The 26,908-nt window shown below is 32.7% G+C and overlaps 2 protein-coding genes and 2 long non-coding RNA genes across 5 annotated transcripts; 1 reads left to right on the plus strand and 3 right to left on the minus strand.

Annotated features, from left to right (window-relative positions):
* Positions 1–1,530: 1,530 nt before the first annotated feature.
* On the minus strand, positions 1,531–3,897 carry LOC105134256 (putative pectinesterase/pectinesterase inhibitor 22). Its single transcript, XM_011038604.1, has 2 exons — positions 2,501–3,897; positions 1,531–2,391 (listed from the first exon to the last, which is right to left on the minus strand). Exons 1-2 carry the CDS (start codon positions 3,444–3,446, stop codon positions 1,721–1,723), a joined length of 1,617 nt encoding a protein of 538 aa, XP_011036906.1. The 5' UTR covers positions 3,447–3,897; the 3' UTR covers positions 1,531–1,720.
* A 97-nt stretch (positions 3,898–3,994) lies between these two features.
* LOC105134257 (F-box/LRR-repeat protein 3) lies at positions 3,995–7,713 on the minus strand. 2 transcript variants are annotated; one of them, XM_011038606.1, is made up of 7 exons: positions 6,611–7,713; positions 6,152–6,277; positions 5,943–6,047; positions 5,456–5,855; positions 5,243–5,372; positions 4,871–5,132; positions 3,995–4,456 (listed from the first exon to the last, which is right to left on the minus strand). In XM_011038606.1, the coding sequence occupies exons 1-7, from the start codon at positions 7,247–7,249 to the stop codon at positions 4,211–4,213; spliced, it is 1,908 nt and encodes a 635-aa protein (XP_011036908.1). In that variant the 5' UTR covers positions 7,250–7,713; the 3' UTR covers positions 3,995–4,210. The 2 variants fall into 2 exon arrangements, with proteins under 2 accessions (XP_011036908.1, XP_011036907.1); XM_011038605.1 differs by having other exon boundaries at positions 4,838–5,132.
* A 4,162-nt stretch (positions 7,714–11,875) lies between these two features.
* On the minus strand, positions 11,876–12,344 carry LOC105134259 (uncharacterized). The gene is made up of 2 exons (XR_843951.1): positions 12,164–12,344; positions 11,876–12,081 (listed from the first exon to the last, which is right to left on the minus strand). It is a non-coding gene; the product is annotated as an uncharacterized LOC105134259 (long non-coding RNA).
* On the plus strand, positions 12,088–13,783 carry LOC105134258 (uncharacterized). The gene is made up of 2 exons (XR_843950.1): positions 12,088–12,206; positions 12,337–13,783. It is a non-coding gene; the product is annotated as an uncharacterized LOC105134258 (long non-coding RNA).
* Positions 13,784–26,908: the final 13,125 nt, after the last annotated feature.

A 26,908-nucleotide genomic window follows, 5' to 3' on the forward strand; every position in this document is an offset into this window, starting at 1 on the left:
AAAATAATCATTTCGAACACAAATGTGTTTAATCTTAAACTCTCTAAGACTTCTTAATATACCTAGTTAAGGTTGCATTTATATTTCATTGGCTTTGGCCAAATTGCGAGAATTATGAGACCTTAATTAGAATATATATAAATCATGTATATCTTATAATTGAAAGTCTTTGTAATTAATTTTTTTGGTTAAAAAATGGATCGAATTTCAACAATTTCTTCCGAAATCTAAGTCGGTATTTAAAATAAAATGCCACTCACAAACATATTAATCAATTGTTTTGATTAGTGGTGTCCCTGTTAAAGACCTCCATCCGACTATTTCTTACTTGACTTGAGTTCCATGAATATCAAGCTTAATTCTGCCTCAGATGGTCATCACCTCGACAGTTCTTGACTGGGAAGGACGACGTCGATCAAGCTTTGCTAGGATCTCCTCCTCCTCCTCCTCAGTTCTTGAGTTGAGGCCCTGTGCTTATTAATGTTTAGGTCATGGGTTTCAGTTTTCATATATAAAATACAATGGTACAATAGAATCAATGATAATTATCAAATCTGATCTAGTGATTATCTTAGTTGAAGATGTAAGTTGCAGGCCGTCAAATCAAGATACGAATCACTGAACAAAATATTAAAAAAACAAATACATGAAGCTGATACGATTAGATTCTGCTCAGTTTTACTAAATTATGAATTAGCTAATTGAATTAGTTGAGTTTGATTAGATTAATTTTTTTTAAAAAAAAAAATCTTTTAGATCAAATTTTAAGTTGATGAATCATCAAATCTACACATTAAATTTTGACAGTTCTTGGCTTGAGGTCCTGTGTTTATTAATGTTTAGGTCATGGGTTTCAGTTTTCATATATAAAATACAATGGTACAATAGAATCAATGATAATTATCAAATCTGATCTAGTGATTATCTTAGTTGAAGATGTAAGTTGCAGGCCGTCAAATCAAGATACGAATCACTGAACAAAATATTTTAAAAAATTTCATGAAGTTAAATAATTAGGTCGTTCTACTTAGTTTTATCTAAATTATGAATTATCTAATTAAATCAGTTGAATTTAATTAAATTAAATTTAAAAAAAAAAATTCTTAGATGAAGTTTTAAGTTGATCAATCATCAAATCTACACATTAAATTTTGACAAGCATGGTATTATTAATCAAGAATTAAAATGACAAGAGAGTTAAAATCTAATAGCTCTATTTATTTTTGTGTTTGAATAACGATTTTAAAAAAGTTTAAATTTTTTTATTTTTTAATTTTAAATTAATATTTTTTATATTTTTTAATGTGTTAATATTAAAAATATTTTTTAAAAATAAAAATATATTATTTTAATATATTTACTAACAAAAAAATATTTTAAAAAACAAGTATTTATACACTTTCAAAAACAGTTATCCCGAGGCCCCATCGATACCAAAAGCTGCAAATCACAAATTTTAAGAAGCAAAATTCATAGTGAGTGTTCGTTCTTTCAATCCTAAAATATAAGCCAAACGCCTACGAAAATTCAAGTAATTAACACTAACTAGTTATTTGCCTTGATTATAGCCAAACATACACGTATTCGGATCAACTGGATCCCCACTAGATAGATGGCCCGAGGTTGGCCCATAAACTTCAATTTCATACAAATTAAATAGTGTTGGAAAAAAAATTCGAACAGAAAGCTTAAAAAAAAACTGTATATTATACAAGGTGGATTAATTGATCAAGCCTGCTGTGAACTTGATGCCGGTCGATGGCAGCCATGACAAGCCGTCGATGAACTGTGCGGCGGTAAAGAATTTAGCAGTGGCAACATCCTGAATGATGTGGTAGCCAGGCCATTTGACCCGGCCAGTGAGTAATGCTCCAGGGCCATGGTTCCTATACTCACCATACCACAATGTGCCTAATGCAAAGTTCCCATACCACTCAAGCCACCCTCTAGGCTGGACCAGAGCGCTCATGTATGTGTTCATGAAAACTGTCCTGGAATATTGCTTCCATGGCCGCCCTAAGTATGTCGGTTGGGAGGCAAAAATATAGCTATCTTGAATCGAAAATCCGGTGCTTTGGTGAGGGTTTTTCCTGCCTTGAGCAGTGATTGTAACTTTCTGTAGTGGTAGTGGCACTCTAGTGTATATCTTACAATTCTGGAACACAGCAGCACCATTGCCGAAGATGTAATCTATGGTGCCATAAATCTCACATTCACGGTAAAATTGGCGGAGAGAGTGAGCATATAGGGTGTCTTGATAGCCTTCCATGCTGCACCGGTAGAAGGCGGATTGGTCCGAATCAACTCGAAGGGCCACAGCTTGATGCTTTAATGGTCCGGCCGTGTTGCGAAATGTCATGTCTCTTGCTATGAATCCCTTCCCAGACACAGCTACAAGAAAGAAAGGAAAAAAAAAACATCATTGTAGAACAAGTATCAACATGTAGATGGAAGCCAAAAACATGTAATGAACAGCATGCACAAATATTTAGATACTCACCCACAGTAGCAGTTCTAAAGGAAGTCCATCCTTGCATGAAATTGCGATTGCCTGTGACCACAGTCTGTCCAATACCGTCCCCGACGAACATGATATTGGATTTCTTCCTCTTCATGTCAATGTTTTCTCTATATACTCCCTTCTTCACATATATGATATACCTTTTATTACTATAGCTTGGAGCTTCATTAATGGCCTCTGTGATGGTACGGTAGTGACCGGTGCCATCTCCAGCTACAATTGCATCTATGTGCATACCAAGAGAACTGCCTTTCAGAAGCTCTTGATCACCTTCTGTCATCCATTCTGGGAACTTATCCGAACCTGAATTTGTAGTAGTAGCATTATCGTTTCGTGGAGGTTTAAAAGGTAAGCTATGCAACTGAGTATACAAAGCTAAGACGTTGCCAATTAGCTGCGTGACTTGTTTCAGGCTTCCTCTGATAAAGTTCTCGAGATGTCCATCTGTGCCTTCAAATCCTTCAAGGCACGTATCTGGGTTGCTTAGTGCAGCACTAAGCCAAGCTTTCAAGTTTCCTTCGTAGTGAACATTCTTCATGCCTGCTCGGATATTGTTCATCTCCTTTAAGGACCATGCTAACTCAGATACTGAGAAATCAAGAAGCTCTTTGCAATCTTCGATCGCGACTTGTTCACGATAACTGACAGACAACGCATTGAACTTGGTGATCATATCAATGGCTCGCATCGCTTCATCTAGCGTTGCCCTAAGGGCAGCATGGAGAATAGAATTTGCAGGAGGACCACTCTTTTTTAGCTCAGCTTGCAAATTTGACAGGCATGAACTGTGGTTTTCAACATCGCTACAAGCTTGCATAATCAAAGATTGTGTATTTAATGTTTGTTCTTCTGATAGGGTTTCATTGGATAAAGCTTCAAGAGAAGGTAGGAAAAATAAAATAAAAAGAAAATTAGATAAGGCCATGATTTGAGCAAAGATAGGAGGGGGAAAGTCGTTTGGTTGCCCTTTTTAAAGAAAAACGTTTTAGGGAATGTGGATTGTCTGCTTTCAAAGGAAGGGCATTACCTTTTGAGTTCCGAAGTATACCTTCTTGCCTGCCTTTTTCCTTGGACAAAGTTCAAGTTATGCTTGCTTCTGAGGTCACGGTGTTCGATATTCTTCTACTATTTTCCCCTTGTTAGGTAAGCCTACCGCTTCTCTGTATCTGTGGAATCCTATACTGTTTGCTGCACTCTGCAAAATTTACAGTGTGCACGAGCCCAGATAGGATCCCACTGACTTGGTAGTATTATTTGAACCGATTGTGGCTTGCACATATGTGGCCCAACACATGTAGGGATAAGGAAGCACCCCAAAACATGTTAAGCCCAGAAGGAAACATGGCATCCTCAGCCAATCAAACTATTTGAATACTGCATTCAACATATAAATGAGAGAATCACCTCATGACTTCATGAGCAAGGACTTGTGCCAATACACCAGAACTGAGCTTTGATTCAAAGCACACCAAAGAGAAAAAAGGTCTGCATTCTCAAATGATTCTTATTGCAATGTTGTTGATCTCACCAATCAAGTTCAACTTATTACTTGCAGTCTTATACAAAGCGATTAGCATGAAAAATACTCATCATGAAATCTTATGAACCCAAAAGCTTAAGATGAAACACCCTCCCTAAGGGAAGAATAAAGCCAAGTGGATCACTTTCTAGTGCTTTCTTAAAACTGCTCTAATCCCATCTAATTTTGCAACCCCTGGCATGCAAAATCCCTTGTACTTCAGAGGAAAGCAAGAAACTTAGGGCAGCAACTAACTTGATCTTCTTGATTCTGACACAGCAGGCTCTAAGCACGAGCTCAAACCCCTCCACAGTGACATTTGTGAGGTGCACCAAATCCACATCTTGCAGGCGAGTCAAGTTTCCCATCAGCATGCATAATGTCATGTCCGTGATAGCACAGTAGCTCAAATTTAACTGCCACCATCAAAACATTTCATTGTGTTTGCATGGAATTCCCTACCTTAACACCCAAAATAAACTAACTTGTACCACTTGAAACAGAAATGCAATCAGGCGATGTAGATATTTAGAATATGACAGCTCTATTCAGTTTCGTTCAAATACCTAGTTTTTCCATAAAAAAATGGCTATGCATTCATTTTTATTCATTGCAATATCCTGATTCCCCCAATCCCCCGAAAAGTAAAACCCAACATGTCATTTATGTCTTGTGACCTCCTGCGTGAGATGTATAAACTGCTTCTAGCATTTTATTTTTTTCTTTCTAATTTGCATACAAAAGCATAGATACTACAATAGAAATAGCAGTTCCAGGTTGAAGTCACGATTCAATACCTGTCGCAAGTTCCGTGAGTAATAGGCAAGTACCTGAAACCCTGAATCATCAATTTTCTCGCAATGTTTCAAGTCCAAATAGGTCAGCCTCTTACACCTGGTAACCAATGCTGTCAAACCTACACTTGTGATTTTATCAAGCCCCCTCAACTCAAAGTCAGATAATTCCTCCAAATAACCAAGAGACTTCATCCCTTTGTCAGTGACCTCAATGCAGTATGACAAGTTCAGCTTCCTTAACTTCTTGCAGCCACTTGATAAAGCTGCTAAACCACCATCTCCAATATTCTTACAGCTGTGTCCAAAAAATAAAAATAGTCAACTCTACTTTCTACCAGGTAGGAAAATCACATCTCATATTTCTACTAGGGAGGAAAATCACAACAATTATTTGGCTTAAATTACCGGTATAGATCAAGTTCATGAAGCTCTGAACAATTAGAAGCAATATAAAAGAGTCCTTTGTCTGATATGTTTGTGCAAAGTCCTAATTTCAAACACAAAAGCCTGGAACATCTAGAAAGGAGTTCAAGCCCTGCAGATTACAAATAACAAAGTCATCAAATCAACTACATGCTAATAGCTTCACGTGATGGACTTCGTGTCCTGAAAGCTTACCTCTGTCATTTATGCCACAACAGTCGGTGAGATCAAGCACTTCAAGTAGCAAGCAATGTAATCCAAGCTGTTCGAGACTCTTCTCGGTGATCATATTGCAAGACTCTAACTTCAGGCACAGAAGGTTCCTACATGAGTTTGCTATAGCAAATATTGCAGAATCAGCTATAGAACGGCAACATGTTAAATTGATGGTCTTCAGATTGACACAGCCAGACACCAGCTGAATAATTCCCATGTTAGTGACCCCTTCGCATTTGCTCAACCCAATTTCAATTAAAGACTTGCAGTTACTGCTGATTGTCTGGAAAATAGTGTCGGAAACTCGACCCCCATCAATTATGATAGTGTTCAGATTCTTCAATTTCTGTGTGCACTTGACAAAGCTTGGAGAAACTTCCTGCCGGCAAGACAGATTAAATTTAGTTTAGTTTACCTGAAAAGATAATCAATCCAAAAATCCAACAGATTGTTAGCATTGACTTACTGAAAAGCAGTGACCTGCATCAATATGCAGAAGTCCACTATGTCCTCCAATCAAGGAACTTAACCCATATGAACTGACACAATCACACCTTGCAACATCAATTTTCTGCAGCCAAAAGAACATGCAAATCTCGGAACATTAAGAATTGATTACTTCAATTACACAAGCTTAAATTTCAAATTTACCCCATCACATTGTAAGTATGATACCTGCAGTAAAGGGCATCCATTTTCAAGAAATTGCAATCCAACATCATTTACAAAAGGGCATCCCACCATAGCCAAATCCTCCAGCTTTGGCAAAGAAGCAATAGAACGCAGCGATTCACTCGTCACCTGAAGCCAACCCATCAAGTTTCATTACATGCATTAACACTAACTTAATCCAGTTCATTGCAAAATGCACATCAAGGCGGAAAATTTTCCCAAATTCGCTCAACATATATCTCATCCAATTTTTTGCCTAACAAAAAGGAAAATGTTAGTAATTCAAAAACACAAATCACGTTTCTCTCCATTTTCCCTGTTTTCCCCAACTTATAAACCCACATTATCCTGCATCTACATTTTCTCATGAAACAAACTATGATCTTAAATCTCCAAGTGACTTGGCAAGCTGAACAACATCAAACACAAATACAAAATCAACGTAGTAAACCGCAAACAAACCTTGAGATAAGAAACATCAAGAAACTTCAACTCCAAGCACTTCTTACACAAAAGCTCAACACCAAGATCACTTATCTCCATACACCACTTCAAACTCAACCTCTCCAATCTTCCACACCCAACAACAATCTTAGCCAACCCAACATCACTTACTCCTAAACACTTATCCATCCTCAACTCCCTCAACCCTCCACAACCCGATATCGCTGCCGCCTCCCTATCACCAAACCCAAAACAATAGGACACATCAACGCTCTCCAAAACCTTACAAACACCCACCAACATCTCCAGCCCCGCAAACTTCAGCCCATTAGCCCTACTCAAGTTCAAACACTTCAAATTCCTAGCCCATATCGAGTGATCAACTTGATGTAGCACCAACGATATAGTCCCGTCGTCGATACGTGGACAGACTGAGAGGTCTAGAGTGTGGAGGTTGGTGTAGTTCTTGAGGAGAGTTAATAAGAACTCAACATGAAGGACACGTAGAGTTTTGCGTGTGAGTGAGTCAACTCGATGTAATTCTTTGCAAATGAGCCTCCATGTCTTGCGATCTGAGTCTTGAACGAGTTTCTCGTTGATCCGAATGAGTAAATCTTCTGTTAAGACAGAAAGTATAGGTGTAGACCGAGTTGACATTGATTTTGAAGAAATGAGTTCTCTTTCCGACGCTGTAAGCAAGCAAGAATTTCGATTCTTCCGATGAAGAACGTAGTTTGAGCAAAAAATTTCTAGTTTTCGAGAAGGATTTCTTTTTTTCAATAAGCTTGGTTCTTCGAGGAAATTAAGGTTTGTGTATTTTTTTTGGGATTTTTGAGGGAATTAAGGATTGTGGGGCGGTGGTTTTTAGGTGGGAACAAAGAGGAAGAGGAGGCGGAGGTGGAGGAGAGGATGGTGGGAGGGTTTAGAGAGGCTTCGAGCAAGGCTGAGACAAGTTTTGAAGATCCAATTCATTTTCTTTTTCCAGGGACCGGTTGACGATGAGAAGGAAAGGAAATCCGATGAGGTTGGTGAAGATGAATATGTTTGTGTTGCAGTGAAGAAGTAGAGACGGAGAAGATGGAAGAATTGTTTGATGTCTGGGCGACCACAATTGCATTATAACTACTTGGTATGGGTAACAAACAGGAAAATGTTTTGATATTTATATTTAATTTGATGAATTAAAAAATAAGGTACATATAATATCAAAATTAATGTACTACTATTTTATTTTATATTGAGTAGTAAATAATATTAGGATAATTAACATTTATATGTATATCTAAAAATCAATGAATGAAATAGAGGTATATAATATAATGAAAACTAGACCCATAAATACCTATTACTAACCTTAATACTTAATCATATTCCAAAAAGAAAAATTGATAATGGTACGTCCAAATATATGCATTTAAAATTTCCATTTATGTATTATATTTAAATTTGATTGATTTTGAGTAATTTTAAATTTATGTGCTTCTGTGGATCAAACAATTTCCAAGAATACTTTTTAAATTTAATTATGAAAAATCCAATAAATTGCAAGTTATAAATAAAAACACGTCAACTTTAAAAATTATTCTTAAAAAAAAAAAAATATATATATATATATATATATATATAAATTACTATCACTTCACCAAACTTAGGACCCCTTTGGTTTTATATTTTAAAAATATTTTTTAAAAAATTAAATTTTATTATTTTTATTATTTTTAAAATTAATATTTTCTTGATATTTTTAAATTATTTTGACATATAAATGTTAAAAATAATTTTTATAAAAATATTATTTTGATATATTTCTGAGAAAAAATACTTTAAAAAATAACTATTATTATATTTTTAAATAATCCTTTAATATGAATTTGGTGTTATGATGATTGTGATTTAAAAAAATATTTTTACTTATAATTTTAAAAAATTTATATTTGATTAAAATTATTATAAAAAAATTTTATTATAAAATAAATTAATGGATATTATTATAGCTTTATAGAATTAATGTTTAAAATACAATTATATATAATATTAACTATAAAAATTAAAAGCTATCTAGCTAAATTTTATTTTTTAATCGGATAAAAACAAAAATTACTATGGTAAAAGTTCAGGGTTCCAATAATTTGATTATCATGGCAAGAATTCAACTATTTGACTTTACTTTACATGTCCTGTTTTTATTCCTTGGTTCATTTTAGAGATTCTCAGGCCTTCCACAGCTGATTTTGCTCAGAAAAGAGGAAAAATCCAAAGCGGTTCTCTTGGAGTACATGAATTGACCAAAACATCCTTTAATTGTTTGATCTCTCGAATGTACGTGGACATATGCTGAGCCAGAGAAGCCCACGTGGAAGAAATAATCAGGGCATTTTGGTCAAGAGGTGTTCTGCATTAAAAGTCGTGAAAACAGTGCTCCCTGCCCCACCGCACGACACGTGTCGGTAAAGATTAGAATCAGGAAAAAGTTCACAAAAGCAAGCTTCTACTCAGGGTAAATTAGTTTTTGACCCCTATAGATGAAGAAGTATTCTATTTCAACTCTTATAGTTTTAACGCTCAATTAAATCCCTAAATCGTTAATGGTTGTTAGATATCTAGCGGTTGTGCTTGGGATTGATTTTTAATAACCATGATTTTGATTCCAATCATGTTTTTGAAATATTAAACAAAGCAAAAATTATTAAAATCATAGTTTCAAGTTCTTTTAGTTTAACGACCTACTACATTGAAAAGAAAAATAGGTTAAAAAGTATTTATAGACTGGTTTTTTCATTTACTAAAAACTCAAACCATGATTTCAAACATATATTAGTGATGTTTATAATTATTTTCTCTTTTTACCTCTCGTAAATCTTTGAATATATGATTTTATATGCAATCATTGATATATAAAAAAAAGCACATGAATATTTTAAATAATAATTTACAAACTAGGTGCAATTCCTTTTTTTTTTTTCATTATATGTTCAATCCTTAGATTCTTTTTTTTTTCATTATATGTTCAATCCTTAGTCAAATTCATGATTTAAACAAAAATGTTTCAAATAATATCATAACATTTCAATATAAAAATTTAAAATTAAGGCTACAACAAGAAAAGTAAAATTAAATTTAAAGCTTTTGAATTGGGCCTTGTATTGTATGCTATATATTTATTGCACATTAAAAAATAAAAAATACAAAACATTTTATCATGTAAAACAAATATTTTATAAGTACTTGTTCCCTCATTTACCAAGGACATTGTTTTCGTTCCCTATTTAATAATTTCAATGCAAACAAACATTTACCAAGGACATTGTTTTCGTTCCCTCATTTTAGAAGCACCATGATAGATTTTATTAATGTCATCCTCTACTGTATTCAAAGAGTGTTTAAAAATATTGTGGTAGTTATTTTTTAAAATATATTTTATTTAAAAAAATATATTAAAATATTTTTTAAAAAAATATATTTTTTAATATCACCACATCAAGATGATATAAAAAATAAAAAATATTAATTTAAATAAAAAAATTATTTTTTTTCAATTTTTTTTTAAAACACAAAAATAAAAACAATTTCAATATTATGGTGCAAGGTGATTTTAAAAAATATTTATTAATATTATTTTATTTTATTTTTAATATTAGCATATCAAAACCATTCAAAAATATTAAAAAAACAATATAATTTTTTTAAAAAAATAATTTTAAAAACAATTTCAATGTATATTATAACATAAGAACAAACTCTAAACCAAAAACTCAATCGTTGGTAAGGGGATAGATTATATTTTTCAAAAATCAAATCAAGCAAATCCGTTGGAAGTTAAGATCTTAAACTATAGGCTCTGAAGTGATCTTTTATCAAGATTCAGGGACCAAATAAAATATAGTTTATCTGCTGTCTTTTTCTGGTGGGGTGAATAGAAGAGTACATCACCTTCTACGATTTCTTACTAACCTTTGTACGGTTAGTATTGCGGGACCCAGAGAGACCGTACCTATCTGCTTACCTACCTTTAATGGCGGTGATGGAGGTGGGTCCCATGGAACAGAACCTAGTGCGCACATGCATTGATTTTTTTATTTTTTCCATTTTCTGTGCATCTTTTCATGGCTAAAATTGGCTTTGAAGCTGTCCACTAGGGAATAAAAAACAGGGCTAGTGCCTATTTGTTCCTTCTATTCATGGTAAGTATACTTCAAATTTCAAATATATAATCTATGGCTTAAAACTAAATAGATAAGTTTAAATTCAATGGATTTCTTTGGTAGTTGAAAAGATATGACATTTTCCTTGTTTTTTAAATTTAAATCTTGGGTTAAAGAGATTTATTAAATCATTTTGATGTGAAAACAGGTCTTTAAAATCGAAGTATCAGCTGACACATATGTTATTTTAATGATAATAATAAATAAATAAATAAAACCTAGATGGATGGAAAAGTTTTAAGCAATCAAGATTTGATTTTTTTCACAGGGATACTAGGATGTTTTTGTTTCGTATCCAAGAAGGAAACGGGGGAAAAAGAATTTAGAATATAGAAATGTTGCTCTACCAAATTGCTGGTCACTTAGAATCTGGCCCGATAAAAGACCAAATTCAATGTTTTCGAAGACTTTGTAAAATCTCTTGACGTTGCCAAGGCAAGCGACGCATCATCCATCATGTCACTGTAATGCAGCATTTCGTGGAAGAACATCCATGGCAACGGACAAAACCAGAGGCCCGTTTGAATACGGAAAAATTGAAGAAGGTAGGATGATGTCTTCCTGTGGAGCTCTGTGTGTGTAGCCAAGCATGAATGTTATTTCGTGTTAGAGCACCAGCAACAGCAGCAGCGAGCGCTTCCATGTCAAAATAATGGCTTCAATTCAATTGATAAACAGGCTGATGATCCAAAACTCGAGCTTTGAATTAATAAATTACTGAATTTATTGAGTCAACTTAAAGTACGAAAAGCTCGTGAAGAATCCCTCCAATGTTACGAAAAGCTCGTGAAGAATCCCTCCAATCTGTAAGATGGACCAAGATGTATAGAAGATTGGTGTCGTACTCTTAAGCCCATCTAGTGACTCTCTGCTGGGCCTGGATTATTATCCAGGTTAAAAAAATAGCAAACAATTTTTCATGCAACTTTTGATTTACCCAGAGAGATTGGAATACCAACGAACGACAAGCTGACCATAATTTAATCTGAATTAAGTAATAAACCCCAATAATATAAACTATATTTTTTATATTATTTTCTTACAAATATAGTTACTAAACTTCATGGTCAGATTGTCATGATTTCATAAGGTGAAAAAACTTTATGGCATTCCAATACCAAGGTTGAATCTAAGGTGAAAAAATGTAGAATGAAGGATGAAGGTTGAAGGCTCGCATAACCAATCTCTGGATCCAACGTTCTGCTCCTTCCAGTCATCTTATTAGCAAGCTCCCAACATCTTCCTTTCTCATTTATGACAAATGCACAGAAGCTGCACAAACTACATCTTCAGGAAATAACTTCAATTCAGAAGAGCTGCTGGCTTTCTTATACGATTATCTTCTGCGAAACAAACAAGCGTCACTTACCGTTTCTGATCTTCGCCTTCCTCGTTACTTTCTCGCTTTTCATGTTCTTTGCTCTTTGAACTAATTTTCATGATAAAGATCATTTGGTTATTGAATGCATTGAAGGCGGGAATGTATGATTTCCCAAGTCTTGATGATGAGTGTGATATGTTTAGTGTAGTGATGAACAAAAGAAAGTCGCGACGACGACGTTACTGTTTCCTCTCCTACTGAAAAACACCATGCTGCTAACCAATTTCCTGGAGGTTCTTTTAGAGTCGCGATTCCTACTATTTTCTCTGTACTAAATGGTAGCAATAACAGCAAAATGTTTAAAAAAGGATCCCACAGAGATCCTCAAAGTACTAAAACAACTTAAAGCTAACGCAATACAGACCAAGAAACTCCAAACATCTCTATAATGCTATAACTGTTTGGGATTTTTTTGGTATTCAATAATTCAAAACATTCACGATCTTGCGGCCTCTTCAACCTAGTACAGACCCAACGGAGTCCACTCCCAGAAAAATATATTTATTATTTTTTTTATATTAAAAGAGAAATTGGTAGTTGGACACGTAAGACATCATTACTTGAGCAAAACCCTTCGAAGCAAACCCTTTGATGTTCGAAGATATCCTATTCTTCGAGCATCACCCACTAGAGCATGTTTTTAGGACTAAATGCTTGCTAGGCCTATCTGAAGATATTGGCTTTCTGAAAATAAAACTTAGACCATAGGAAGATAGAATATCTCTAGAGCCATGCTCGTAGATGGATTTGGACAACTAAACCAGAATGTTTATAGTTTGCCATGGCACTTCGAAGGCAGTTTTTCATGGAAGAAAAATTGGGAACTTGATTGTTTCATCAAGTTAATTAAAAGTTCACAATCCAAAAACCAGGATGAACTAAAGAAATATAATGTAATAACGAAAAATTAGAGCAATTGTTCCCTCAGCAAGATTGAGAAAGAGTATCAGTCATTCAATGATCAGCATTAGCATGGTTCATATTTAAGCATCACGGGGAACATCCATCAATTCAAGTTTAGTTTCAATTACCATAAACAAACCTTAAACTACTACAAGCCAACTGACAGCAAACAGGGCATGGCCCAGCACACGAAGACATGAAGTCATTACAAAATCTATTGTTAAAATAAATGAAAAACAAGATTTAAAGCAAAATCTAAAATTTATGACACAGCAAAAACATGAACTTTCAACAACAAGACAACTGAGTTAAACCAGCGTGGCCTTTCAAGGATTTAAAGCAACCCCAGAAGGCTTAAAACACCAAAGATACTAAATCCAAGCACACATATTATGACACGGACAACATGTCACCTCAGTAACTTCATGGCGCTGTTTTCAGTCAGTGTACGATCAGTGATACCACCGCATTACGTATGACGGGGAAAATTAATTCACAAAAATTAAGAACAAAAATAAGTAAGACCATAAACCCAGATGAGAAATTTAGGTTAAAGTCAATGTAAAAGCTCAGATAAATGTTGGAAAGAGTAAATTCCCTGACCTTACAAAAAGGCCTCATAATGAGCTGGGATTATAAACATTTATCATCATAGCTAAGGCAAGCAATCTGAATTAAACATCCAAAGAGAAAAAAAACGAGAACAGTAAACACAGAGAGGGAGGAGGAGCTTGACAACTAGTTTGTTAGGAGGGGGAAACAGCAGGAAAGTTTTGAAGAAAGAGCGGGGGTTAGGGTTTATAAAAGGGAAAAGATGGGAGGCTAGGGTTAGGGTTTGATAGAGATATGGTTTCCAACTGTATCCCTAATCTTGTGGCTAATTACATATGCAGACTAGGTCGAGTTGGGTAGCGTAAGGGGTGTGCTCGGAATATGAAACATGGGCCATACGAGCCCAGTTGATCCAAAGTGGAGGACATATCAGCCCAACTGTTTCTTATGGTTAAGCTTTAGCCCAAAGTGAAGATAAACACGGGGAGAGTTGTCTTGACGATAAATTTTCAGTTTGGATACACTCGTGTGATAAATCATATAACATAGAATTTTTTTTTGAATTATTGAATCATGGGATTACTTATCATAAAAAAAAAATATTATATTTTTTTAAGTATTGACTCTACGAAGTTTGAAAGTTACTGAAAATTCATCAGAAACAACTTATTTTTTTAATTCATATCTTGTCTATTTTAACTAAAAATTCAGTTTAATCAAGTTTTGAGTTTTGGATTTTTCAAATCAACGTTGCATGCCAAATTTCACAATTATAATCCTGACAAAACCTGCGATGAAAACTTCAAAAATCATTTGGTTTTATCGTTTAAACATGTTTTTCATCTCAAATTATGGTGAAAAACTGGGTTCCAGAAAAGCTATTTGCTAATTAAGCCATTGTTTTAACCTGCTAATACACTCTCGAGCACTGTCTTCATATTCAACCTTCGTAAGAGTTTCCTTCAATGTATACTTGTCCGCAAACATTGAAGACACAAAGGAACGAAAACACTTTTTATTGAAGACAAAATTCATATCAATGATACATTAATATCATCATCCATAATGTTCAAATCCGCAGGAATCAATGCTCGGGGTTTTCAACTGCATTTACGGCTGCAGAGGCAATCGAATAGAAATTCCTCCATTCCTCGAGCTTGTCAGTAACAGATTTGATACTAACATGGGCTGCCGATAATCTTGATTTACATTCCGTGGCTTTATCAAAAGCATAATGCAGGTCTAAGCTTGCAGTCCCGCCTGATAGCCCATCGAGGTTAAAGAATGTAACTGATTGTTTGAAAAAGGATGAACAACTCTCGAGGGCTGCCTTAGATGCAGGGTTTATGTCTTTTCTCTTGAGCAAGGCTGCAAAGAAACAGCTTGCATCAGTTGTTTCTCTTCTTGCCATATCCAAGGCATTCTCTGCAACCGCCTCGGCACTGGTCACCATCAATGATTTTGGATTGGCCATCAGGAATTTCACGCACATTTCATAGCTATGGTTTTCGCTTTGTGCACAGACCTTGCTCACCAATTCTGTTGGGATTGTTGCCTCGGTTTGAGAGGGAAAATGCAGGAAGAGAAACAAGGCAATGGGAGCAAAAAACAAAACACTAGCATTCCTGGAACCCATTGTTCAAACGAAAGAAATTAAAGGCTTCTTGCTGTGATGTTCTGTGTTGCATTTGCATCTCATTGCTGGCATTTTATAGAGCACAAACATGCCTAATTTTAGAATGTTATTGCAAGTTCTGTTGTCCTGACAGGATATACAGAACAGGTTGGATCACACTCGTCGAAAGGAATAAAAAACGGGATATCCAGGACAGTTTCAAGGATTGTTTTTAGCAACTATAATCCTAACAAAACCCAATATGATGAGTACGACTACAAGGATATACCCTCAGCACCGATTAACTCCAAATGCTCAATTTATATGAAGAATCGAGATTCGATTTATTTAGTATTTAATCCTCCTTCATTACAATAATTAAAAAAAAAAAAAAATTTTGATACAATATAAAAAATACAATATAAACTTGAATTGTAAACTTACAAGTAATTTTTTAATTAATTATATATTGATAATTCCAACTAAGATATTAAATTACATTAAAATCTAATAAAGAAAGTCAACAATATTATAAGTAATGAATGATTTAAATAAAAAAGGATAGATAGATAACATGAATTAATAAAGTAATAACATGAGAAATAAAAAGTTTTAAAACAAAACTTATCAGTACAAGAAATCACTTAATGATAAGAAATAAACATGAATCTAATGGTCCCTTTTTGTATTGAAAGCTAATGAGTCTAAACTCATAATTAATTAACATAAATTTAATAAAGAACTAAACTCCTAAACAATGTCTAATATACTAGAAATAATTCAAATTAAAAATAATTATTTAAAAATAAATAAATAAAATAGAATAATAAAGAAATTTTCATGTTAAAATTTCTCTATAAAGCCCGAATATCTAATTTTCATATATTTTTGACAGATTTAAGTCTTGATTTCAAACATATCATTCTCTTTTATCTGGGTGAATTACTAGGGCTACGATATATAATTGGAAAGTTTTAAATGTCTAGTTCTCATCCCAACATTAATCACAGCAAAATTTCACTTATAACACCAAATATGTCACAAACAATTAATCGAGGTCTCGTTTGATATATTTGATAAAATTTGTTTATTAACTTTGAACCTATGAAATATTATATTTCCGAAATTTATTTAACCTAAAAATTTATCACAATATATTTTTATATGTTTGATATTTCTCTATAAAATTTTAGCTTTATCCAATGTATAGTTTGAAAGATATGTTCAATATCACAAAACTGGTTAATAAATATTTTAAGATCAAATTTGAATCTAACTTGGATTATATCATAAATTTAATCAACTCAAACTGAATGTACTGATTTTACTAATTTTATATAAATTAACTTTAATTTTATTGGTTTTTAAGTTTTTAATTTGATTTTATATATTAAATACATATTAACTTATAAAATTATACAATTTTATATTAATTAGTAATTTTAATAACAATGAGTACGAGTGCAAGGATATACCCTTAGCACCGATTTACTCCAAATGCTCAATTTATATGAAGATTCGAGATTTGTTTTGTTTAGTATTGAATCCTCCTTCATTACAATAATTTAAAAAACTGTAGTTATTAGTACTTTGCTTTCAACATTAAAAAAATTAATTGTAAACAATTATTAAGTCATTTGTTCTAGCCAGTTAATACACTTTAGAGGATCGTCTTACATTAACCCTTTTATATAATCCTTGAAATTATTTATTTTTCTCTCATTTTGTTAAACATGACGAAGAAAACGATGATTTCTTTATAAAATAGAAACAAAGGGAATGCTAAATTTCACACAAGAAATATTTCTATTGACAAGGAAAAATAAAATATTATATTAGTGTGTATTTGATATTATAATAGCTTTTGATGCTGTAATTTAAAAAAAAATATTAAAAAAATTATAAATTATAGTGTTTTTTAACAAAGATTAAGAAAGAGTTCTTAATGAGATCCAACTGTTTTTATTAACCAAACAAGATTAATATATTGTTGGGGAAAAGATATCACCTTCACTGTGTACATTCGGCAAAGATAGATGGTATAAGACAATTTTTTTGTGAAGTTGTTTGTTGTTTTTTTTAATTATATAAAAATTATTTTTTATTTTGTTTAAAAACATTTTAGTAGAGAGATTTTTGTCCCACTAATAACAGCACGATAAGTTTGTTGATTTCTCTATATAGGGATTGTTATTTATGGAATGACTATAATGTCTTTCATTTAAAATCAATTTTTTTGAAACGATCAAAACATCAAAAAAAAAAAATCAATAGGTTTTACATAGGTCACGAGTTAGCTCTAATCTTTTCTCGGTCAAGTCAGACCAATTCTTTTTTTATTTTTATTTTTATTTTTGTTAATACATACCTTTATAATTGACCTAGTAATTTAATTAATATGTAATGACTCAACTCAAAAGTCAACTCAGGTTATGGGTTTAGAAAGTTAACTCGGGGTTTTTGGGGTCAATATAATGATAAAAATAATTATCATCATAATTTTTAAACTTGACTTGGAGATTGATCCAAGATAAGACCTGAGTCACGAGTTAGGTTGATTGTTGATCCGAGTCAATATAAAGATAAAATTAATTATTATCACAATTTTAAAACTCGATTTCGAGGTCGATTAGGCCAAGGCTCGGGTGACTAGTCAAGATGGTCAACCCGAGTTGAGTTGAGTGAACATAAGAATAAAAAATATTATTGTCATAGTTTTAAAACACAACTTAAGGGTTAACACGGGACAAGACTCAGGTTACGAATCAAGAGAGTTAACTCAAGTTGATCCGAGTAAATATAGAAATAAAAATGATTATTATTATAAATTTAAAACCTGATTAGGAGTTCAACCAGAAAATAGGTCTAAGTCACAGTATGGGAGAGTCAACTAAAGTTGAATTGGACAAGATAATGATAAAAATAGTTAATATCATAATTTTAAAATCCGACTCAAGAGTTGATCAAGAGTAAAGTCTAGGTCATGGGCTGGAAGAGTCAACCCGAGTTGACTTATTTTTTTTTAAAAAAAATCAAAGCAATCTCTTTTTGATCAAAATAAATAAATAGATAAAGTTGAAAGATTTTTTACCTGTGTTTTATTAATTAAGTCATAAATTGATTTATATTTTTTATCGGGTCAGGTCTAATAAATCCTTTATTTTTTTTAAACCTGAACAGGTCTACATCTAAGGTCTGTAAGGCCTAGAGCAACTTGTCATAATAATATGTTGTTTTATTTTATTCAACATCTACCAAACACAAGTTAAAATAAATTATTTAGTCTAATTCGGGACCATGGAGCATTTTGCATTGATTGCTAGCACACAAAGTCTAGGTCATGGGCTGGGAGAGTCAACCCAAGTTGACTTAATTTTTTCTAAAAAAAATCAAAGCAACCTCTTTTTGATTAAAATAAATAAATAAATAAAGTTAAATAATTTTTTACTTGTATTTTATCGACTAAGTCATAAATTGATTTATATTTTTTATCGGGTTAGACCTAATAAATCCTTTATTTTTTTTAAACCTGAACAGGTCTACATCTAAGGTCTGTAAGGCCTAGAGCAACTTGTCATAATAATATGTTGTTTTATTTTATTCAACATCTACCAAGCACAAGTTATAATAAATTATTTAGTCTAATTCAATGCATATAAAATACAAGAGAAGATAATTATTTATAATAAGGTACCAGAGGGACGATGGAGCATTTTGCATTGATTGCTAGCACACTATAAGTTTGTATGTTATTAATTTCATGAGATAGGCAGAAGAGGAGATGCACAATTCCCTTTATGCTTCATCTAGTTCATTGTGTTTCCCTGCTGTTGTTGGATAATCAAACAGAGATGTGAAAAGCAATGAAAGGCCACTGGCTGATTTATATCCACATCTTAGTTTTAAAAAAAAAATCTTAGAAGAAAGTTTGGACAAATAAAGTGATTTTTTTATATAAAAATAAACAATTTTTAATTCAATTATTAAATTGTGTTGAAATTTTATGAGTATCTTTTTTATATATCTAATTTGTTACAAGGCCCTAAGGTCTGTAAGGCCTAGAGCAACTTGTCATAATAATATGTTGTTTTATTTTATTCAACATCTACCAAGCACAAGTTATAATAAATTATTTAGTCTAATTCAATGCATATAAAATACAAGAGAAGATAATTATTTATAATAAGGTACCAGAGGGACGATGGAGCATTTTGCATTGATTGCTAGCACACTATAAGTTTGTATGTTATTAATTTCATGAGATAGGCAGAAGAGGAGATGCACAATTCCCTTTATGCTTCATCTAGTTCATTGTGTTTCCCTGCTGTTGTTGGATAATCAAACAGAGATGTGAAAAGCAATGAAAGGCCACTGGCTGATTTACATCCACATCTTAGTTTTAAAAAAAATTCTTAGAAGGAAGTTTGGATAAATGAAGTGATTTTTTTTTTTGTTAAAATAAACAATTTTTAATCCAACTATTAAATTGTATTGAAATTTTATGAGTATTTTTTTATATATCTAATTTGTTACAAGGCCGGCTTGATAGCACCAGCAAATTTCAGGAACCTGACCAAATTAAGTTTAAAAATATTTTGGTTTTTTTTATTTTTCTAGTTATTTTTTTATTTTTTTTAATTAATTTTCAAAATTGTATTAGTTACTCGATAACTAGATTTGTTTTAAACCCTACATAAACAATTTTGTATGATATTTCTAAAGATAATAAAAGATTAAAAATTACAATGTTCAAGATTAAGCAATGAAAGGCCACTGGCTGATTTACATCCACATCTTAGTTTTAAAAAAAATTCTTAGAAGGAAGTTTGGATAAATGAAGTGATTTTTTTTTTTGTTAAAATAAACAATTTTTAATCCAACTATTAAATTGTATTGAAATTTTATGAGTATTTTTTTATATATCTAATTTGTTACAAGGCCGGCTTGATAGCACCAGCAAATTTCAGGAACATGACCAAATTAAGTTTAAAAATATTTTGGTTTTTTTTTATTTTTCTAGTTATTTTTATATTTTTTTTAATTAATTTTCAAAATTGTATTAGTTACTCGATAACTAGATTTGTTTTAAACCCTACATAAACAATTTTGTATGATATTTCTAAAGATAATAAAAGATTAAAAATTACAATGTTCAAGATTATCAATGCAAAGTTTTCTATGCTATTTAAGGTTATAATTTTAAGCTTAAGACACAGAACAGGTTGGATCACATTCAGATTATATTTTGTTTTTCTATTTCCTGCCCCGATGGATACGCAGCATCACAGAGAGTTAGCTGATTTTGTGGTACAAGAACTCCAATGAAGTAGACACGGAAAGGTCAGAGGTGTATTCTGCAGCATAGGACAATAAAATCACTAAAATGGAGGAGGGAAAATTGATCTACCAAATGGCATTTGTTTGGAAAATTAAGATGAAATTTGCTTTAATCAAAACTTAAAATTTTAGCTTTTAATTTATTGATTCTAACACAAACAGACACCTAATTTCTTAATAGAAAAGCAAATGTTTAGTCATTCTTTTGCTAGACTTGAATCTTGATTGTATCTTGGGTTACTTGTCCTAGAATATTTATGAAAAATAACTTTTGAATCGTAACTAAGAGCTCGTTTGTCTTAGTTTTTCAACCTGTTTTTTGTCAACTTATCCAGCAAAAAGGACTAAAGCCTATTACCTTGAAATTTTCGGGAAGGATGTTAGCCCAAATTACTTTTCTTTAGATCAAAACATTAATCAAGTAAAAATAATATTTTGGAAGACATTCTTGATCACAGCAGAGGAGCCACAAGGGAAAGAAAACACTAGCAGCAACAATATTTGCATACCTAGCCAAATAGCAGCGGCAACAATATTAAAACATTAATCAAGTAAAAATAATATTTTGGAAGACATTCTTAATCACAACAGAGAAGCCACAAGGGAAAGAAAACACTTGCAGCAACAATATTTGCATACCTAGCCAAATAGCAGCGGCAACAATATTAAAACATTAATCAAGTAAAAATAATATTTTGGAAGACATTCTTAATCACAACAGAGAAGCCACAAGGGAAAGAAAACACTTGCAGCAACAATATTTGCATACCTAGCCAAATAGCAACGGCAACAATATTTGCATACCTAGCTAAATAGCAACAGCAACAATATTTGCATCCCTAGCTAACTAACAAATTATTCTGATGAAATAAATCCTGTTGAAACTAATACATGGCTGCACTCAGCAGAATCCTTGATTTCATGCATGAGTGTTGAATATATAGATGAAGAAATAGGAAGAATTCATACTAGAATTCGTACATTAATAATAGCAATAATCTTCAAATCAGGAATTAATTTTCGACAGTAATTACTGCTGCATAGGCAGCAGAAAAGACACTCTTCCATTTCTGGATTCTATCAATAGCTGAAGCAATATGAACATGGCCTGTAGACAATGCAGTTTCGCAATATCCAGCTTGATCAAGAGCATAATGCACATCCAAGCTTGCCGAACCCTCTTCTAGCCCCTTGAGGTTCAAGAATGTAATTGCCTCTTTAAAATAGGTTGCACACAGCACAAGGGCTTGCTTCGACGCAGGGTTTGTGTTGGCCAAGCCAGTGAAGAAATTGCTTGTAGCAATGGCATCTTTTTTTGCCATTTGCAGGCCATTATTTGCCATTTCCTTTAAAGTATGTGCTGCCAATGTTTTCGGATGGGATGTCCAGATCTGAACGCAGGATTTGTAGTTATCGCTTTGCATGCAAACCTTACTCACTAATGCCCCTACATTTGCCTGAGTTCGAGAAGGAAAATTCAGGAAGAGGAACAAGACAATGGCGGCAAAAATCAAAGTAAGATTCTTGGAACCCATTGTCGTCTGAGAAAAATAAGAGCTTCTTGTGGGAAATGATTCTATTGCGGCATCTCACTGTTAGTATTAATAGACCAAAAACTGCCCTAATCTTAGAAAGTTGTTGCAATTTTAGTCAGTGCAGCAGAATATATAGGACAGCTTCAGATGGTTTCCTTTTTTGTAGGTGATGAAACACGCCGCACCACAGAAACTAGCTGGTTTTGTTGGGTTGGAATCCTATAGAAAAAATCATTCTATGGAAGATTAACACACACTTTTATTGGTCTCCCCTGCATATTCCTTGCAAGTCTTTCGATGAGCATATCTTCGTTACTAAATTCGAAAAGAGCAGCCATAGAACCTCCACGTTTAAAATTTTAAATAGGTCACTCGGGGTTCCTTTGAACTCTATAATTCAGAATGTATAGAACGCAATGTAAAACGTACTTCAAAACTTGTAGGAAAAGGGTAAAAAGGAAAAAAAAAATGCTACTTCCACCTTTGCATTTGTGTATATAATTATTTATATTAAAAAATAATATAAATTATATTTTAAAAGTATTTTCACAATTTAAATTATTTAGTTAAAATTATTTTATTAAATATAAGATAAAATGAATATATACAAGTTTCAAGTTTAAAAAGCTTTCAAATGAAAGGAGTGTTATTATATCTTATAATTTTATTTAATAATTTAAATTATTAAGTTGAAATTGTTCCATGATAATTCAAACATATTTCTAAAATCTTAATAAAAAATTCAAATTTAAAAAAAAATATGAGTTTATTGAATATTTTTTTTAATTTTATATCCAGCACCCCAAGTGGGAATGTTTTGGAGCGATTTTAGTACATAGTACAATTTGGGAAACATTTTCTGGAATTGCATGCCTTGATTTTGATAATTATAATCTCTATCATCCTTGCACTCGACTGACACACACCATTGTTGTAGCTTTATCTTAGCAGCTGCAACCACTTGTATATATGATACAATATTTTGATATGAACGCAATTTGAGGTGAGACGTAAGCAAAGTACTGTAAGCTGATCTAAACAATGCATAGCTTCTCTTGGAAATACATTTTGTATAATTTTCAAAATTTGATTAATAAGTAATGACTCAACTCAAGAGTCAACTTAGATCATGGATTTAGAAAGTCAACTCGGGGTTTTTGGGGTCAATATAATGATAAAAATAATTATTATTATAATTTTTAAACTTGACTTGGAGATTAATCTAGGATAAGACCTGAGTCACGAGTTAGGTTGATTGTTGATCCAAGTCAATATAAAGATAAAATTAATTATTATCACAATTTTAAAACTCGATTTCGAGGTCGATTAGGCCAAGGCTCGAGTGACTAGTCAAGATGGTCAACCTGAGTTGAGTTGAGTCAATATAACAATAAAAAATATTATTATCATAGTTTTAAAACACAACTTGAGGGTTAACACGGGACAAGACTCAGGTTACGAATCAAGAAAGTTAACTCAAGTTGATCCGAGTAAATATAGAAATAAAAATGATTATTATTATAAATTTAAAACCTGATTAGGAGTTCAACCAGGAAAGAGGCCTAAGTTACCGTATGGGAGAGTCAACTAAAGTTGAATTGGACAAAATAATAATAAAAATAGTTAATATTATAATTTTAAAATCCGACTCAAGAGTTGATCAAGAGTAAAGTCTAGGTCATGGGCTGGAAGAGTCAACCCGAGTTGACTTATTTTTTTTTAAAAAAAATCAAAGCAATCTCTTTTTGATCAAAATAAATAAATAGATAAAGTTGAAAGATTTTTTACCTGTGTTTTATTAATTAAGTCATAAATTGATTTATATTTTTTATCGGGTCAGGTCTAATAAATCCTTTATTTTTTTTAAACCTGAACAGGTCTACATTTAAGGTCTGTCAGGTCTAAATTAACTTGTCATAATATGTTGTTTTATTTTATTCAACATCTACCAAACACAAGTTAAAATAAATTATTTAGTCTAATTCGGGACCATGGAGCATTTTGCATTGATTGCTAGCACACTATAAGTTTGTATGTTATTAATTTCATGAGATAGGCAGAAGAGGAGATGCACAATTCCCTTTATGCTTCATCTAGTTCATTGTGTTTCCCTGCTGTTGTTGGATAATCAAACAGAGATGTGAAAAGCAATGAAAGGCCACTGGCTGATTTACATCCACATCTTAGTTTTAAAAAAAATTCTTAGAAGGAAGTTTGGATAAATGAAGTGATTTTTTTTTTTGTTAAAATAAACAATTTTTAATCCAACTATTAAATTGTATTGAAATTTTATGAGTATTTTTTTATATATCTAATTTGTTACAAGGCCGGCTTGATAGCACCAGCAAATTTCAGGAACATGACCAAATTAAGTTTAAAAATATTTTGGTTTTTTTTTATTTTTCTAGTTATTTTTATATTTTTTTTAATTAATTTTCAAAATTGTATTAGTTACTCGATAACTAGATTTGTTTTAAACCCTACATAAACAATTTTGTATGATATTTCTAAAGATAATAAAAGATTAAAAATTACAATGTTCAAGATTATCAATGCAAAGTTTTCTATGCTATTTAAGGTTATAATTTTAAGCTTAAGAAACCTTGATTTCTTTCTTGTCGCTATACATGATGTCATGACTGATACGATGAAAAGAACTCATTGAAATAGTATGAAGCTTCCTTCAACATATTCTTGTCCGCAAACATTGAAGACACAAGGGAAAGAAAACACAACAACATCGGCTCTTACACGAGGAAAGAAAACACAACAACATCGGCTCTTACACGAGTTTTTATTGAAGACAAAATTCATATCAATGATACATTAATATCATCATCCATAATGTTCAAATCCGCAGGAATCAATGCTCGGGGTTTTCAACTGCATTTACGGCTGCAGAGGCAATCGAATAGAAATTCCTCCATTCCTCGAGCTTGTCAGTAACAGATTTGATACTAACATGGGCTGCCGATAATCTTGATTTACATTCCGTGGCTTTATCAAAAGCATAATGCAGGTCTAAGCTTGCAGTCCCGCCTGATAGCCCATCGAGGTTAAAGAATGTAACTGATTGTTTGAAAAAGGATGAACAACTCTCGAGGGCTGCCTTAGATGCAGGGTTTATGTCTTTTCTCTTGAGCAAGGCTGCAAAGAAACAGCTTGCATCAGTTGTTTCTCTTCTTGCCATATCCAAGGCAATCTCTGCAACCGCCTTGGCACTGGTCACCATCAATGATTTTGGATTGGCCATCAGGAATTTCACGCACATTTCATAGCTATGGATTTTGCTTTGTGCACAGACCTTGCTCACCAATTCTGTTGGGATTGTTGCCTCGGTTTGAGAGGGAAAATGCAGGAAGAGAAACAAGGCAATGGGAGCAAAAAACAAAACACTAGCATTCCTGGAACCCATTGTTCAAACGAAAGAAATTGAAGGCTTCTTGCTGTGATGTTCTGTGTTGGATTTGCATCTCACTGCTAGCATTTTAGAGAGCAGAAACATGCCTAATTTTAGAATGTTATTGCAAGTTCTGTTGTCCTGACAGGATACACAGAACAGGTTGGATCACATTCAGATTATATTTTGTTTTTCTATTTCCTGCCCCGATGGATACGCAGCATCACAGAGAGTTAGCTGATTTTGTGGTACAAGAAATCCACTGAAGGAGACACGGAAAGGTAAGAGCTGTATTATGCAGCATAGGACAATAAAATCACTAAAATGGAGGAGGGAAAATTGATCTACCAAATGGCATTTGTTTGGAAAATTAAGATGAAATTTGCTTTAATCAAAACTTAAAATTTTAGCTTTTAATTTTTTGATTCTAACACAAACAGACACCTAATTTCTTAATATAAAAGCAAATGTTTAGTCATTCTTTTGCTAGACTTGAATCTTGATTGTATCTTGGGTTACTTGTCCTAGAATATTTATGAAAAATAACTTTTGAATCGTAACTAAGAGCTCGTTTGTCTTAGTTTTTCAACCTGTTTTTTGTCAACTTATCCAGCAAAAAGGACTAAAGCCTATTACCTTGAAATTTTCGGGAAGGATGTTAGCCCAAATTACTTTTCTTTAGATCAAAACATTAATCAAGTAAAAATAATATTTTGGAAGACATTCTTGATCACAGAAAATAATATTTTGGAAGACATTCTTGATCACAGAAAATAATATTTTGGAAGACATTCTTGATCACAGAAAATAATATTTTGGAAGACATTCTTGATCACAGCAGAGGAGCCACAAGGGAAAGAAAACACTAGCAGCAACAATATTTGCATACCTAGCCAAATAGCAACGGCAACAATATTTGCATACCTAGCTAAATAGCAACAGCAACAATATTTGCATCCCTAGCTAACTAACAAATTATTCTGATGAAATAAATCCTGTTGAAACTAATACATGGCTGCACTCAGCAGAATCCTTGATTTCATGCATGAGTGTTGAATATATAGATGAAGAAATAGGAAGAATTCATACTAGAATTCGTACATTAATAATAGCAATAATCTTCAAATCAGGAATTAATTTTCGACAGTAATTACTGCTGCATAGGCAGCAGAAAAGACACTCTTCCATTTCTGGATTCTATCAGTAGCTGAAGCAATATGAACATGGCCTGTAGACAATGCAGTTTCGCAATATCCAGCTTGATCAAGAGCATAATGCACATCCAAGCTTGCCGAACCCTCTTCTAGCCCCTTGAGGTTCAAGAATGTAATTGCCTCTTTAAAATAGGTTGCCCACAGCGCATGGGCTTGCTTCGACGCAGGGTTTGAGTT

Source organism: Populus euphratica, unplaced genomic scaffold (genome assembly GCF_000495115.2).
Source record: "Populus euphratica unplaced genomic scaffold, PopEup_1.0 scaffold158.1, whole genome shotgun sequence".
Taxonomy (NCBI): Eukaryota; Viridiplantae; Streptophyta; class Magnoliopsida; order Malpighiales; family Salicaceae; genus Populus; species Populus euphratica.